Source organism: Oryzias latipes, chromosome 9, assembly GCF_053564925.1.
Source record: "Oryzias latipes strain Hd-rR chromosome 9, Olatipes_Hd-rR_3.1".
Taxonomy (NCBI): domain Eukaryota; kingdom Metazoa; phylum Chordata; class Actinopteri; order Beloniformes; family Adrianichthyidae; genus Oryzias; species Oryzias latipes.
In genome coordinates, this window is record NC_136245.1 from 26,202,528 (window position 1) to 26,219,930 (window position 17,403).

The 17,403-nt window shown below is 38.7% G+C and overlaps 2 protein-coding genes across 3 annotated transcripts; both read right to left on the reverse strand.

Annotated features, from left to right (window-relative positions):
* Positions 1-66: 66 nt before the first annotated feature.
* On the reverse strand, positions 67-1,095 carry foxd5 (forkhead box D5). Its single transcript, NM_001160455.1, has one exon. The coding sequence runs from the start codon at positions 1,093-1,095 to the stop codon at positions 67-69; it is 1,029 nt and encodes a 342-aa protein (NP_001153927.1).
* Positions 1,096-2,284: 1,189 nt separating this feature from the next.
* cbwd (COBW domain containing) lies at positions 2,285-16,744 on the reverse strand. 2 transcript variants are annotated; one of them, XM_023958359.2, is made up of 16 exons: positions 16,533-16,744; positions 16,157-16,270; positions 15,929-16,015; positions 15,605-15,701; positions 14,439-14,530; positions 11,963-12,022; positions 10,626-10,663; positions 9,602-9,648; positions 9,060-9,146; positions 8,940-8,984; positions 8,317-8,373; positions 5,795-5,846; positions 3,471-3,539; positions 3,312-3,377; positions 3,066-3,192; positions 2,285-2,610 (listed from the first exon to the last, which is right to left on the reverse strand). In XM_023958359.2, exons 2-16 carry the CDS (start codon positions 16,254-16,256, stop codon positions 2,549-2,551), a joined length of 1,086 nt encoding a protein of 361 aa, XP_023814127.1. In that variant the 5' UTR covers positions 16,257-16,270; positions 16,533-16,744; the 3' UTR covers positions 2,285-2,548. The 2 variants fall into 2 exon arrangements, with proteins under 2 accessions (XP_023814127.1, XP_078809264.1); XM_078953138.1 differs by having other exon boundaries at positions 16,507-16,692.
* Positions 16,745-17,403: the final 659 nt, after the last annotated feature.

The following is a 17,403-nucleotide window of genomic DNA, read 5'->3' on the forward strand; positions in this document are numbered from 1 at the left end:
ACATAAATATCATGCAGGTGAAAACATTTCTTTAAGAAATAAGCCACATCGGTGGTGTAAGACGCTTCAGCAGCGAGGGTATGTCTGGCTGAGCTGGTCAGTTATAAAATAAGCCGCGCTCAGGGCGGATGGAGGGCAGAGTGGAGTTCTGGAGGGCTGAAGGAGCGTCGGAACCAAACAGGTATTTGGGTTTGACATGATCTGGTTGTAGCCACGATGAATGACCGGTGGTTTTGGCATCTGCTGCGTCACAGGAGGGGGCAGACTCATGATGCTGTCGATGCTGAAGGAACACTTTGGCTGCGGGCCAGGTTTTGCTTCTGGTGCGCACGGATGCGCCTTGGAGTCTTTAAATCGGCTCTTATCACTGCTCAGAGCGTTTGGTAGAAGGTAATATGAAGGAAACGGCATCATGATGCCGCTCTGGCCCTGCATGTAATGAATGGGAGCAGCAGGTGAGCGGCTTACCTGGCCCGGTATGTTATAATGTTGCGCGTAAGATCGACAGCAGCCCAAACTGGAATAAAACACAAATCCATCTTTGATTATTTCGGGCTGATTCCTCTTAAACCGTTTCCTCCTCCGAAGGAAGCTGCCATTGTCAAACATGTCCTCAGAGGCCGGATCCAAGGACCAGTAGTTGCCTTTCCCTGGATTTCCAGGCTCCCTGGGGATCTTGATGAAGCAGTCGTTCAGAGACAGGTTGTGTCTGATGGAGTTCTGCCACGCCGGGAACTTGTCTTTGTAGTAGGGAAACTTGTTGCTGATGAAGTCGCAGATGCCGCTCAGCGTCAGCTTCTTCAGGGGGCTCTGCAGGATGGCCATGGTGATGAGAGCGATGTAAGAGTAAGGGGGCTTCACCGTGCTGCTCTGGCCTTTGATGGGGGGCTCAGTGCAGAAGCTGTTTTCGCTTTCCCCCGAAGAGTCCGGCTCCGAGGAATCACACTCTTCCGCTGTTGATCCAGTGTCCGTGAGGCGCTCCTGTCCACACTTTCCTCGTTGGACTTCCTCAACTTCACCAACTATGTTAACTTTTTCTTCTTCCAGAAGCAACCCATTGTGAGAGGGCGTTTTGAACTTGCTTGAAAGAGTCATAGTTACATTTAGTTTCTTTTTTTTTAAGTTGCGGCCTTCAGCTTTTGTGCGTAAAGGCAAAGTGCGCGTCCTTCTGTGCGTAAAAGCGCAAATGTGGTTTCAATGAGACTTAGTAGTTGTTTTTTAGCTAAGCACTCAGACTTTATATCATTGGAAGCTGATGCCTTTTTGGCCAGGCCCATTAACAACTCTGGACCTATCAGAATCGCCCCGCACTGCGGGTAGCCACAAGAAAAACGGTGGGGGTTGCGTGTTCCTGGTGCGTTTAAAGACAGTTCGTGCTTCAAAGGGGTGTTAAAGCCGCTTGAATTCATGCTAATAGGTAATTTTCTTAGAGGGTTTATTTTTGCATAGTTATGGTGACATGGGAAACAAACAATGACTTACTATTAAGAGAAACTTTTCACACAAAATACGTTGACAAAGGGGAAATATAACTCACTTTAGCCAAATGGTACCTTAAAGTGACTTAGAAAAACAATCTAAGAGGATATTTTGAACCTTTGATGAGTTGAGTTGACTTAACTGAGCAACAGATTACAATATTTGTCATTTGATATCACAGACTTTGAAGCTCCTCAATCAGGGGTCAGATGTTCTGCGCCCACAACACCCACGTTTTTCTCCATGGTAAACCATATGGGTTCATTTGTTTCACCTCTGCATGCCTGCAGGTGGGGTGTCCATCAAGATGGCCAAGGTGGGGCTCCCCGCAGCTTTTAAAGAATTGGAGGCAATTGTTGCTTTAACGAGGCCAATCAGCATCCGAATTGGAAAGGAAACCGTGGAGCTGCGTTATTACGCGCTCTGCGCCGGGAGCTCAGCTCGGTTTTATTGACCACAGACACGACCTCAAAGCTCAGCCGCCGTCCACCAACGAATACGCGCTAAACCCGAGTGTCACCACATCTCCATTGCAAATGAGCAGGCTGGAGCGACTCCACCTGACAAGGCCTCCTGTGTGCGTATCCCACGATGCTTCTCACGAGTGTAACCGAAAAAGGCTTCGACGAGGAAGGCGGGGGTGGAGGTGGCAATGTTTTTTACATGTTTAAAACCACAAAGGTATTTTAGGCATCATGTGGACACAAAAGCACTACACAAATTCTCCCATACAATAATAATAACAACTAAATAAATACAAATTAATTCACAGAATTTAGTTTTCCTGGAAGAATGCAAGACTATATTTTGTATAAAATAATAGGAAACAGTATTTTATTCAAAAGATGGAAAATGAGGGTGTTTTACGTATATATATATATGATTTTTTACATTAAAATTACCTTTAACTGCTGAATCAGAAAATTCAAACTCCAAATTATCCATTATCATTCATATACAGTATCTGGGCTAGTCTTCAAAGCTGCAGCCGTGAGATCTCCATACATTTTTATAGCCATAAATAACTGTTTGAAAAATTTTACACAAGGGAAAGGCTTGGTTAAGTTTTTCAGTTCTGAATTACAGTCTTCATGAAATGTTCTTCCAAAATGTCCTTGTCCAGGTTTCTACCTGCAAAAGATAACAAAGCAACAAGAGCATTGACATGAACAGCCAGACACAAACACACAGATAAAAAAAACTTGAAAGTTTCACTTTTTTTGCTCAAATTAAACTCCCTACTACTAATAACAACAACTTTCAAATCAATGAAAGGTCAAACAAACTTAATATATATGATCATTTCGTTATATTTGTTCAAATGAAATCAAACTAGGAACTCAACAAATAAAAGTCAACTTTATAATTTACACATTCATTCACTGCTTTGGCTGAATTAAGGCAAAACTGGGATGAATGTTTTTGTGACCTCAACAGAATACTAGGGGTCAACATAAAGAAAGGTTAGAGCTACTTGTAAATTGTAATAAAGGTACCATCAGTATGAGGAAATTAGTCACGATTGAATCCAAGTTCAGAGTTTTAATAAAGACAGAAGGGCAAACTCTCCGTCTGTGCGCACGCACCTATAAAAATCAGCCGGTTGATTCGTTGGTTGTCTTCCCAAAGTTGAGGAGTGTCATTGAGCTCGTACAGATCATTGACCCCCTGCAGCATCACCTGTTGGTCTTTGCCTGCAAATGATACTATTCCCTGAAAACCAAAAAGACAAACATGACACACTATCCAACCCCAAATGAAGTATTTCACTGAGCAACAGACTGAGCTGCTGATCACTGAGCGCACTGGGAAACTTCTGGAATCTTGTGTACCTTTAAGCGGATGACTGTCATGGGCTTCTTTTCTTTGTTGAGGAATTTCTTTTCCCAAAGAAGATCCTTAAAAGTGGAAAAAGAAGTTGTTGTTTTTTTATAATTACAGCTTATTAGTGTGGTAAACAGAAATACACAAGAAAAAAATCAATTTCTTACTTGGATAAAGGCATTCAGGGCATCTTCTGAAAGATCTCCTGCCACCTCAAACATCACAGTTAAAATACTCTACAGGGGTTAAACAATTCACACATCGTTTTAATGCCACTTGTAAGTGCAAGATTTGGAAATATGTACATTTCAACTCACTTAAATACAAAATAAAGTCAGTCAGGAATAACATTAAAGAATAGCATGAAAGAGATTTTACATTGTAAGTTAACAGCACAGTATTTTTCCTCATATATTTAGGAAACATGCTATTTAAATAAGACCCATGACTGCAAGAACACAAAAAAGCCCAAATCATGAGCTCTCCTCCACCGTGCTGGACAACTATGATAAAGTGTTTGCTGTGATATGCCGTGTAAGTAATAATGGCTGACAAGGTGGCATTATCAGAAATTAACTGTCGGACACGGAAGCCTTCGTGTCCGACAGTTGCTTCCGCAAAGTCTGTTTATATATGATAATGAACACCTGATAGGCAACTATCCCGCTAATACCATGGTCACTAACAAAAGAAATAAATATTTCATCAATTTTTTGTATTTTTTATTCTTCAAAAAGCGGACAATCTGATGTGTGGTGCAGGGCGTTGTCAACCGCTTGTTTTTGTCCAGATGATGAAGCCAAGGTTTTCAAAAAAGCCAGCGCAATGATATAGAACATTTGGGCTATGTGACCAAAACTAGTATTTTGGTGTGTATTTTATCACTGGCCAATATCACTTTTTAATCCACACCCAGGAGCCAAACAGAATAGAGTATTCACACGGACCATGGTATAATTTTTACTAAAAATTAGTATATTATGGATAGACATCTTTGGGCAAAATGTAAAAAACTTTTTTTTTTTATATGCTGTTGTTTATTTTTCCTATCATTTTAAACAGGTAAAGACCATTTTTTTCTAAAAATGTCCCAACCAAAACGCATTTTTATAATTTTGCCACATGAACCTCAATATTAAACCTCCTGAGGTCTGTAGCATCTGAGATGTAACCTTTATTTGTGTGTTCTTTCTTAAAACAGTGTAGTCTGACTTCAGTTTGAACGTCATTTCCCAAAAAGTTTGGGAAACTTCTGCTTATGAAAAATATTTTAGGCTGTACAATGGTGGACCTTAGCTTTTAACCATGTGATTATATAACCCCTTACCAGGTTGTTCTTCCACTAACAGAGTTTATCTCTTCACTGTTGCTCTTTGCAGGCTCAGAAATCTTTTATCGATCATTTTTACAAGACAATCTGGCCTCATTGGAATTATAATCACTTGATTTGTTCTTTGTTATTTTTGGTTTAGCACCTCACCGATGAATTGGTACTTCCCAAATAAACCGAGTTGAATATCACATAGAATTTCATTTGAATTTCACAAATGCAAAAGCATGTTAACAAGCACCAATAAGTTGAGGAATGAACGTGTCAAACGCCACGGCAACCAAATCCCAGATCAAGTAGCGACAACATCCTCACTTCCTCACATTAAAAGGGGCACTTGGCAGATATTTGGGGGGTCGTGTTTAAGTGTGAAGGTTACACACTTCCTTGTCATTTGGTATAACAACAGACAAACAGCATTCTCATTTACATGAAAAGAGTGATGTGAGGGTGGGGAATGGGGCAGGGAGTCTGAGGAACAGTAGGGCTTCATGCGGGAAAGACAACTTGAGAGAAGACAGACAACAATGCCGATATTTACCCGCACAAATAACCCTCGTTTCTCCTCATCCTGTGATAAAAACTGGAAACAGTATGAGGCCAAGCAGCTGCAGGGAAGCATTTCAGCTTATGATGCTAAAAAGGATAGTATAAAGTTCTTCCTAGAGGAACTTTATACCTTTAGCAGTCGATAAACTCATGGAAATGGCCAATCTGATATCTTGAGTTCAGGGAATGGGAATACACAAACGGCGCATTAACAAATGTTTTGCCAGAGGACACGTGGACATGTGGGAACACTTCAAACCAAAACGACCAATCAGAATAAAACACTTCACTTGCAGAATCGCCTCAGAACGCGCAAAGGATTCTGGTTGGTCTATCCGGTCCATTTAAGAGTAGAAAAGGTTCAGTGTGTGAGTTGTGCACGACCCAGATAAGCTCTGATTGTTATTCAACCAAAAACATCAAACGCCTCATTTCAAACAAAGCCCAAAAAGCAAAGCAGGCTGGGAGTTTTCATTACAGTGTCACAGCCTGAGGTAATGCAAGGCTCTGTGTTAGCCTGAGGAGATTGAATCCCTCTGTATCCTGAAGGAAACGATGTGTTGAAAATAATTAGCAAACAACACAAGAAAAAGGTGAACAAAAGATCCAAACCTTGTCGAGATGAGGTCCTGTGGGTTTCACAAGCTGGAGCTTCTTAGCAAGTCTTTTGTGAGAGAAATAACAAAATATGGAGAGTTTTTTTTAGTTTACCTTACAGATAAATTCAAACAAGCATTGCTATAAAATTACAAGATGCAGTTAACATCATTTCAATTATTTCAAAGTTTTTGACTCAAATTCGATGTTTTGAAACTTTTAGCCTAAATAGAACAAAGAATGTGCTTATTATTATTCAATAAAATGCTACATCATGAATTTTAACCATCCACCAAATTTATTTGGAATTGCCTTAAAGTGCAGGTGTAACAGTCAACCAATGAATCAGTTAATCAATTTAAAGTAGTTGAGAGTACCAACACCAGAACAGTACAAATAGCTGATAGGTTAAATTATATGTAATAAGTTAAATTAATATCTAAATAGCTACCAGTAAAGGAAGTTGAGTTATATGTTATGGTTATTGGTAAAAAAAAATTATTTCCAAGCTGCAAATTAAGTTGGATTTTTCTTAACTGAAAGTTGTGAGAGTAAGATTAGGGGCTCCTCTTTACTGTGATCCAGGATGAACTGAGAAGTTTGAATGAAGGCGGAAAGGTGAACTGCAATGAAGCTATCATGTTTGAAGCTGGTATTTACTAAAATGTATTGAATCATTATTACCTGCTGGTTTTATGGATCATTTTCTATTTGATTTTGATCCTTTCAAGGTTAATCCAAAGGTAGTTTGCTTACACACAAAAAAAAGGTTAAACTTTTTAATGGCATTTGCTTGGCGGAACCAAACCAGTTTTCTTTCTTTGTGTTTGATCTCATGGTTTTTGTCTGTGCTTAATGACACAACTCTAAATGTACTTGCAAAGGCTTTAGAAATGACAAATCCTACAGGACACCCACCAACCCCGCAAACAAACTATGACCCGTATTCCCCCACTTCTCCCTGACCCCACAAGGAGGCTAAATGTTGTGTCCAGCTGCTTGAGCCCCACGTGCTGTTAGTGCCACACAGGCAGAGCAGTGGGGGGCGGCTTCAAACAGCCAGCGTGGGTCTCAGGGGAGGAGGGGCCGAGCCTCTAAAGACAGGGAAAGGAGCTATCTGTTGGGACAAGGGGGAACTCCTCGGGAGCCGCTGGACACACACGGCTTTAATCCTCTGCAGCTGGTTGTGAGACATTGACTCGGGGCGAGAGCTTTAACGCGGCGGCCAGTTCATTCTCATGAGGGGATGAACGTGGGTTCCATTCTGCAGGGGACACTGCGATGACCATCCCTTTGGTGTAACAGAGGGATGCTCAATAAAGGAGCTGGTTAATTAGTGTGAAACCTGACAGCAGCTTTAGAGAGCTGGGTGTGCACTTAGTGATAACAAAGGCAACCCACGAAGGCCGAATTAGGGGTTAAATCCTTCACTTTCAAATTTGAAATTAAATAAAAAACTTACAGAGAATGTTACGTGTTATAACAGAAATATGGTATATTCTAAAGACTATTAAAGGTAATCACACTACAAAAGTTGAGTTTGATCCTAGAAATCCCATTTGATTTGTGTTTAATGACCCACTCTGATGAAAAGTGGGTTTTTGCAAGTTTGTGTCTTTCTTTATTCAAACCATTGTGAATTTAGGAGCAGACAAAAAAAATGCTGTTGGAAAAAGAGCCTAATGCCTCGTTTCCACTGAGTGGTACAATGTGGTCCGGTCCAGTCTGTTATTTTAAGCGTTTCCATTTTATAATGGATTCATTAAGCTGGACCGAACTGAACCATTTTTGGGCTCCCGCTGGTTTACGGTCAAAAGAAAAACTGAAAAGACCGGTTAGGGTGGAGCTACTGTTGAAACCCGTTGATTGGTTGAAGGCCATTACGTCAAAAAAAAAAAAACCTCCAAGAAAGCAGCTGTATTCTGCAATCTTCTCTCAAACAATATAAAATACAAAGTACGAGAAGCCAAACAAAAAACGAGCTGCTGGATGAGCCCCATTGTTGTTGTTGTTAGCTTCACCCTGCTTGGGCCGTGACGGTCCAACTTTGAGTGGAACTGCTCATCAGAATTGCCAGGTCCACTTTAAACTGGACTGTACCAGACTGGACCGGACCACTCAGAGGAAACGAGGCTTAAGTGCGACATAGAAAATATGCTGGGTGGGCCACAAGCTCCCTGCTCAGATCTCTTGGCAATGGGTAAGAGGGTGGGGTTGCTCCACACCAGTGGGCCTGCCCACAATTTAGAGGTTTTTATGAACTACTGCCACTCTGCAGAAATTATGTCCTAGGAAACAACTGTTTTTTATTTTTTTTATTTTGGCTAAAAGCAGTATAATCATAATGGAGAAAAACACTGGGAACATTTTTAAAATCAATCAAAAGTTGTTCAGAGTGGCTGTTTAAAACTTTAGTCTTTAAAAAAAAATCCAAATGTAAATATCTATTAAAAAAACACAAAGATTTAGGTGTATTCTTCATCTAAGTGACGTGCAACAGTCCTTCACAAACCTATTAGACAAATCAAGCAACTTACTTTGCTCCATCCTCAATGTCAAAGGAATGCAGGTCCAGAACTTCAGAGAGGTCCACCCTGCACAGGGGGTTCATGTTATTTACTTTCTGCTTAGTTTAGAGTCCAACCACCCCCCAGAGACAGAAAATCAAACAAAATATTTCAACTTTTTGCCACAAACTAACATTACCCAGGCGGAATGTTTTGGCAGTGTTTTTTCAATTAACCCCTCGCTGCACGCTCTTTCATCTGCTCACCCAGGTCTGAACTCTGCAGGAGACCACGGAGGAGCCCAAACACACCAAAGCTTTCCTTCTCACTGCTTTGTGTCGGGGTCCCCCCCCCCCAGTGACACCCCACATGCTAACGTGGCGAGCGTGTGTGCACATACATTGGGATGCGCGCACATATGCACATCTCACCAGGCTGGAAAAAAGCTAAGGGTCAGAGAGCAAAGACTTGGGTAACTGAATCCCGGTGCAGCTCTGGTGTTTACTTAGAGCACAGCAGTTTATGTTTGTGCGCGTGAAGAGCTTCATCTTTGGCACAAAGATCTGAGGAGGAGCTTCACTGAACACAGCAAGGTTCCCGGGCTTAACCTGATCCTTTTGTTAGTCTTGTTTTGTTTGAAAGTGGAAACTTACCTTGATCTCTGGGTTTCTAGAATTTTGACAAGACCGTTTATAGACCTAAAAGGAGAAAGGAATTGGGGATACTGTTCAATCTGCAGACTCATGAATGGGTGGACGATGAAGGATGCTGACCTGACAGCATCTCTGACTTGGTTTAGTTCCTCCCCAGTCGCCAGGTCAGTCTTATTGATTATGGTCAAGTCAGCAACAGCAATCTGTCTGAAAGACAGTAAAGAAAGACTGTAAAAACGGAAAGTTCAGATTTTAGATTGAGCAAATAAAAAAAAAAAAAAACCAAAAGATGCTTCTTCGCACTCCTGCATCCATTAAATGGGTGGTCGTCGGACATGGAGCAAACTCTAAACTCAAATGGGAGCTGAGAACTGTTTAGTTTAGAGGTGAAAAGACCAACAAAAAATGCAAAGGGTTGGGTCCCCCCCATGACGGTATATTTGTTTAGCAGCAGAACCGCACATCTGCTGGGAGGCACCGACTGGGAGACACATGATCAAATGGAGGGAATGTCAACAACAAGCTATGGCACCTGGGGAGGTTGACAACAAAATGGTAAGGAAAGAGTTTTTGAAAAACTGTAATTTAACAGGAGGCCATCTTTCTTTAATGCTTTTTTTTTATGCAGAGGTACATAAATAAATAAAAAACAGGAAAAGTACCTTGCTGCCTCATTGATGAATCCATCTGCCTTTTCTTCCATTAGCTGCTGTAAATGAATGAGAAACAAAGTCAAGAAAATAAACTTTGACACGAAATAACAAAAAGAAAATAAGGAAAGATTTCTTTAGATCACAACAGATGAAACCACATGAGATGCATTTCCAATTTCTTTGTGTGTGCGCACATGGGGTGAGGACAGGAGGTGTTAATCTGGATCCTGACCTGCTCAGGGACAAAATGACATGTATCTGTCACTGACCAGCTCAACACAGCTTCATCTGACGGCCAAAAACATATTAAAGTTTAAAAGGATCATCGGTGAATGCCCTCGATCCTCTGGGTTCAAGGAAAAAAAAATGTCTTTCAAAAGGCGAGAGACCAAGAGGGGCTACAAGTAGAATGGATTCGTCTTTGGACGGATAGATATTTGACGAGATAGATGAGAGCAAAGGCAGGTGAGTGGATGCGACAGTCCAATTACAGTGGTCACATCTCCGGTATCAATTACTCCATCACAGTGAGTTATATCCACTCCTCTTTCTGTCAGGATTCCCTTCATCTTGCCCGTCTCTACTCTGAAGAGAGAACAGCACGGGGGCCACGAAGTGTGTCACTTTGCTGAACATGACACTTCTAAATTAGAGCCCATTATCGAGGTGTCACTTGTCCTGATCCTTTTAGGTAGCACAGCGAGGCCAAGATACTAGGGGGGTGGGGTTGTGGTGGGAGCACAAAACAGCTCAGAAACCTACCAGAATACTTTTGACAAAGTCGCAATATCAGCTTTTCTCAAACACAGAATATGATTATTAAAAATGCCAAAACGTAATCATTTTTGTTTTTATTTCTAATGTCAATCTGAGTATTTTATCAGTAAGACTCAAAAAATGAATTAGACTGGACAAAAAGACTTTTAAAAAAAAGACTTTTTTTTTTAAATAAAAGAAACATTTTTTTCTTGTTTTACTTTGACTATTTTTTTGAATTTTTCAGTTCAGATGGAGAGACGTTTCTTTGACGTACCTGTAGCCCAAACTTGGCATCGATGACAGTCACAATGCCTACAATGGGACAAAATATTAGTAAATTAAAGACATTGCATACCTTTGTTTACAATCTATGCTAATTCTTTCTAGTTTGACCTTCTGGTATTCTTTTTTGCAGATATATGCCATAATTTCTAACTCACAGCAGCTTTTACAGACTCAAACAAATGAACTTTACTGTGTGTGTATATATATATATATATATATATATATATATATATATATATATATATATATATATATATATATATATATATATATATATATATATTAGGCCTGCACAATATACAGCAAATTTATCGTTATCGCAATATCCAGCTCTGCAATATGCATATCGCGAAAGACGGTGAATATCGCAATAAGTCATAAACCCAAAATGTGTTAAAACAATCTTATGGCAGCATTTAATGCATCAAATAAATCCCTTTATGTTTTGACCAATCAGATGGAGGCTTACCCATTGTTTACCAATCAGATGGAGGCCTATTATGTTAGACGATTGTCACCTATGTCGATGAGGGTCATTTGGAGTATAATTTTTAAACTGTTGCAACTAAATGGGAATGATGTTTTTGGTTATTTTTCTATTTATTTATATACCGCAAATTATATCGTTATCGCCATATTGATCCCTTATATCGCATATCGCAAGTTTTCCTCATATCGTGCAGCCCCAATATATATATATATATATATATATATATATATATATATATATATAAATAAAGAAAACTTAGCTTAAAATTGCATTTCTATTTCTTTATTTAAATCCTGAATCAAGAGAAGACGGAAAAAAAATCAGCTGGAAAAAGAGCTTATTTATGATATAGGAAATACGCTGGGCGGGCCTCAAGCTCTCTGCTCCTCTCCATCCTGATGCATGGACTGATGCCTGCACTTGCAGACAAATAGATCCATGTACGTCTTTGTTTTCCCCGTCTGAGCTGACATCTGGATCAAAACTGAACAGCTGAATGGCTCCAACATTATTTTTGCTGCAACTCTAATCCTTGGTTGTGGTGTGAGGGGCTGTAAGCTAGTGAGAGCTCTTCGTAATTGGGAGCAGAGGGGGCGGAGTTGTGGGCGGGACTGTTGGTGCAGAATTGCACTCAGAAGAAAAATTTCTAATGAAATACTGCCGCTTTGCAGGAAACTAAGAACAAAAAAAACAACCTTTTGGCTTAAAAACGGCATAATCAAAATTAAAAGACCACCAGGAATGTTTTAAAAGTAGATCAAAAGATGATCAGAGTGGGTCTTTAAATGTCAACATAGTTATGAAGCAGAACAAAAAGTCTGTTGTAACTCACATACCATCTAAATAAATATCACTGCCAAGCTCTGCATCAACCCAGAACATGGAAGCCACCGCTCCTAAAAAGAAAAGTTTGGGTTTTTACAAAGAAAAAAAATGTCAGAGCATTAAAATAAAACAAATAAATGTATCAAAACATATCATTGCAAGAAACCAACAGCTAAAAACATCCATAAGGCTCTTTGAATTTAAATGTTGTCAAATTATACATTTGTAGGAGGTTTTTTTCAAATGAGTTGCAGAAGTTTCCATGAAATGTTTCAGTTTAAGGTTTAATTCAAGAAGGTGTAAGTTTGGTAATCGTCTTCACTATTCCATGTGTTTAAGTTTTCAATTTCATTCTTTTGTCAAGTAAACCATGGAAATGTTTTACTTGACATCAGCTTTACATGAATATGATTTGAGGTGCAGCTATTCTCGTAAATTTGTGCCTTTGACATACACAAAATGAGTTTTCTTTTTCCTGGGGGGGGGGGGGGGGGGGGGGGGGGGGGGTTAATGTCCATCAACACGTTTATTTCTTTATGTTTTCTTAGAACATTTGATTTGTTTCTGTATTTCTCTGGACACAACTGTTATTCATTTTTATCATACATCCTCCTGACAGAGATCCTTTCCGTGCTGTCAAACGGCAGTAAGAAAGCATTGTAAATATTTGATGGCTGTGTAATGAAAACGGTTTTTGAGTGGCATGTTTCACAGAGATCCTCCAATCCTTTTTCCTGAATGGGAGAAGAGAATTCCCTTGTGGCGTTTGTGAATGGCAGCTCTGCCAGAGCCAATGACAGGCCTGTCCTGGTCGATAACAAGCCAGTGACGTGGGACACGGGGGGAGGAGGACAGTTTAAGTGAGGACACGCTCTATTGGACTGATGGGAAGGTGACTGGCAAACTTGCACCCAGGCCTCAGCCTCCTGACACCTTTGACTTAAGCACACATTCCTGACTGTGCACAGTTTGTCTGTTCGATATATGCTTTATTAAAATGTTTGTCGCAGCAACATAAAATTCTCTCTCTTATTCAAAACATCCCCAACAAGCAGGGCTTTGAAAGACTATTAGACCAAATAAAACTCAAATTATTATTTGCTGTTCCTCTACTGTGCTATATGCATAAACCCCATCTGAACTAAATTCATAACTATTGTATATTTCATTACAGATCCCCATTTAATTATTTATACTAACATTTTTTGGAGGTAGTTCAAAGGTGTGTTTTTTCCCCCATTTGCAAATTTGACCAATAAAACACAAGCCACGAAACAGCTAAATATGTTCATCATCTTATTATCATCATCATATTATTAATAAAACTAACAGCATTTCTTTGTACTTGTTGTTTGGCCTCAAAAATGTTTGCAGAAGCTTTTTTTGTAGAGTTTCAGTTCCTTTTAACGCCCTGTGTCTCTGATAAAAAATGCATTTTAGATGGAAAAGTTAATTTCAAGTTTTCAAGTCTTAAATGCATTTCCATTTATTAAAAGATGTAATGGCGAATTAGCAAGAGGGACTTGGTAATACAGTTTTACTCTACCTTAGCTGAGATAAAGAAAACATCTTTCTTTCTTTTTTTTTTTAATTATATAGAATTTGTGGTCCAATTCCCCACCTTTAAAAATGACAATAAATGAGTTACAGTTAGTGTCCAATGAACTCTGATTTACAGAAAATTGATATTTCTAGTTGAATCCATGTTTAAAACAAGAGGGTTTAAAATGATCATTTAAGATGCTTTGATGAGCTTTACTAATGTTTTTTATTACATGTCTGAAAGATGAAAACTTTAGGGTCACTTTTAGGGGAGAAAACAAACAAGGATTAGAGAACAAAATGGAACTTTTCAAGATTCAAGCCAAAACTGACACAGTTGAAATGTGAAAACTTTTTTGGAAATGTTTGACGTTGTGACTTGTGACCTTTGCTGTTTAGAGAGCTGCTTCTGCAACACCAACATCAACAGGTTGTATCAACTTCATGGACCCCATAAGCAGCTTCTAATGGACTGTTTATTTATTTAAAGTCTGGAGATGCCAGTTGTTGAAGCAACGACACCGGGATACTTGTTGATTTACAGATGATCCAAGTTTGTTTCTTCTTATGAACCACAGTTTCCTAATCTAATATACAAAGAAACCCCATGTATGAGAAAACTGAGTTCTAACAAAGCAATTCTGAAGTAAGACGATGGTTTACTTACGTAAACGTGGACAAAGTAATGCTCATAATACGAGCTCTTAGCTTAATCATCGTTACCTTTATTATTCAATTATATGCCATTTTTCCAAGTTTTTGACTTTTTTTTCTTTAAAACTCCAACCGCTTTTTAAAAAGAGATTAGAGGTTCTCGTCGCATGATGACCCTAACACTAAAGAAGAATTTTTAGAAAATTCTCCAAAGTGTAAATTATGAATTTGTGATGCTTTTAAACATTTTAAACATTAAATATCTTGTGCCTCATTTTTCTTATACATTACCTGGATCAGCAAGTCCTGTAGTTTCTAACAGGATATAATCAAACTTTCCTTTCTTTTCCATCAGGTTTTCAATTGCCTTAAGGCCATTATCCCTAATAAAAAGAAAAAGAAAAATGTACTTAGAAAGAAACCACAGACACAAAGCATCTTTCATTTTTACCATCTAGTAATTCATGTACAACTTCTCATTTTGGTTTTACTTTTAAAACAACTGAATTATTGTTAGTAGAAAGGTGTTTTTTATATACAAAAGAGGCCACCTTGTTTCTCTTCCCTGTCAGTTTCCTGTATGCTCAACACTGATTTTGGAAGGAAGAATTTATGGAGTTAAGCATCAAGAGTCTGATCTTTACTTTAAAGTAATGAATGCTTGAGTTTAGCTGAAATCTTTACACGTGGTCATTCAATGACAATGTTAAGTTCTGTATAATGGGTTTTTTGTTTTTTTAATTTGATTATGTTTTTATGTGAAGCCCTTCGAGTGACACGAGTTGGAAAAGTGCTATTCGAATAAAGTTTGATTTTATTTGATGAAATACAGAGATGAAACATCCTCTCCTTTATGTTTTCCTATGGGAAACATCTGGGATGTTCTTTCTTTTCATTACACAGAGGTGTGGCAGCAAAAAGGCAAGACTCCATGAACTCGACAGCCCAACATGTATTTGTCTTAGCCAACCTTGTGTTTTCACAACAGGGATAACTGTGGATCTCTGAGGCAGGTCACTGGGATAAACTTTGCTTTCTTCCCTTTCCTTTTACAATTTAATACGCATCAACATATCCTGAAAGTATTACCCTGACTGCATGCCTTTGCAAAATAAAAACCTCTCATTGATCCAAACTTAAAATGACAGGAAAAGCAAAATGACAACTGCTACAAAAGACAGAGATTTCAGTCATTTCGTTGAATTGGAGGCCTTTGGCATTTGGAAAATCTGTGGATTTTAGAATTTAGGTAGAAGGAAACCAAGCAAATTTTTATTTTTTAGTGCTCAATTAAATAAGCAGAAGAATGACCTGCCTTAACCCTTAAAAAAAGAGATAATTCCATCGTACGTGCAGGACACTATAAAGGAATTTAAACTATAACAACTGTAAGAAGGAGATGGAGATCAAAACACGCATTAACAAAATATATTTAAGTGCCAAAAATGCATATTTACTTGACAGAGCAGCAGAGGCAGCCATTTCTCAGCTCCAGCCACTCTTCATATAGCTCTCCTGCTTGGCTCACTGCAAGTGACTTCTCAAGAGCACTACCTTCAGGAAGAGGCCGAAAAAGAACACGATTTTACAAGAACACTAACAAAAGAAATTCAGTTAAGCCAAATATTCGAAAAATTTAAATGACCATTGTGAATTGTTACATAAAAAATCCATGTAATTTAATTTTATTGGGTTCTAGTTCACAAATGTGTGTGTGTGTGTGTGTGTGTGGGGGGGGGGGGTCATTTTAAACTGTTTTGACTCCAAAAAAATGAAATTACCTTCTCCGAATTCATTGAGAATGACAGCAATCCGTTTGTTGTGCTGTTCAGTTAATATGTAGTTTAAGAGTGTTGTCTTTCCAGCTCCTGTAAAGATTCATTTACTTTTAAAGAGACAGTGTTTATGAATACAGTATTGAAGGAATTGTGATGGAACAGCACCCAGCTGCTTTAGCTGAGAATATAATCTTCTTAATAAGATCCCTGAAGCGATGACACAGATCTTACCAAGGTAGCCTGTGATGATGGTGACCGGGATCTGCTGTGCAGGTGGAGCCGGCTGGGGGTCGATAGGCACCAACTCTGGACAGTCATCTTCCTCCTCCATCACAGAATGGAAATCTATAAGACATAAGTTCGGTCAAATGAAGAGAAACTGTCAAAATTCGGCATTATTTTTAATTATACTACTGCACTCCTAATCAAAATTTTGTAAAATATTCACCCTTTTTTTGTATTGTTATTTAATATTGGAACGGACAGGGAGAAACCCAATAAAGATGAATAGATGGGTTGAAATTTGTTAGTTAGCTGCAGCAGTAATGTGTGTCAGCAGAAAAGCATAGCATTAAACAAACCGGTGGGGAAAACATTTAAATCCAACCTGCGCAGCTTTAGTCACGATGCAGATGTCCAGTTTTTCTTAATTTAGGAGGGCAGGAATAAATCTCTGACTTGTGTTTCCTTTTGGGACTGTAGAAGGCTTAAGTTTCTTCCTAAATGTCTCCGGGTGCTCAGCTGTTTATTTTGACAGCGTCCGATCTACTTAGATTCCCCCTGAAACTATGGACCCACAACAATGGTTCCGCCCTCCCTGCTGATGCAAAAAGAAGACTCAAGTACAGCTAAGTGCAAGGGCATTTTAACTAGAGGATAGACTAGAGGAACCCAATTAAATAGAGATTTATAGCCAAATTGATAAGAAAAAAGGAAGCAACAAAAATCCAATACACAAAGTACATTGTTGTCTGTCTGTCTGTTTTCCCCAATTCCTTTTTATAGAATAAGATTTTATAAGAATTATACAGTTAAAATAAGTATACAAATGTAAATGAACAATTTTAATGAAACAAGATGAAAATAATTTTAATACTTTTTTTAGATTTTACGAGACTTTATGAAACATTAGTTGTTATTTGTCAAGCAAACTGTTGAGGTTGATTAAGACGTTTCTCTGAGACTATTAGTTGAGAATTACTGACCTCTAGTGGGGAATAAGGGTAAATACACCAACAGGAACAAGTAGGGATGTGATTTACATATCATTCTCTGCAGCATTTCTAAGTTTTATATGTTCAACAAAGGTCATAAATAACGTGTAACTTAAAGTAACACTATTTACATTACATCCTCCAACACCTTTTTTGTTTACCCATATACATTCTTGCAGTATAGGTCAGTCAAATCATGTTCTAACGCCATATAAATGTTTTAAAATATGTTCTCATTCTCAAACCTGTAAGCTAAACCATAGT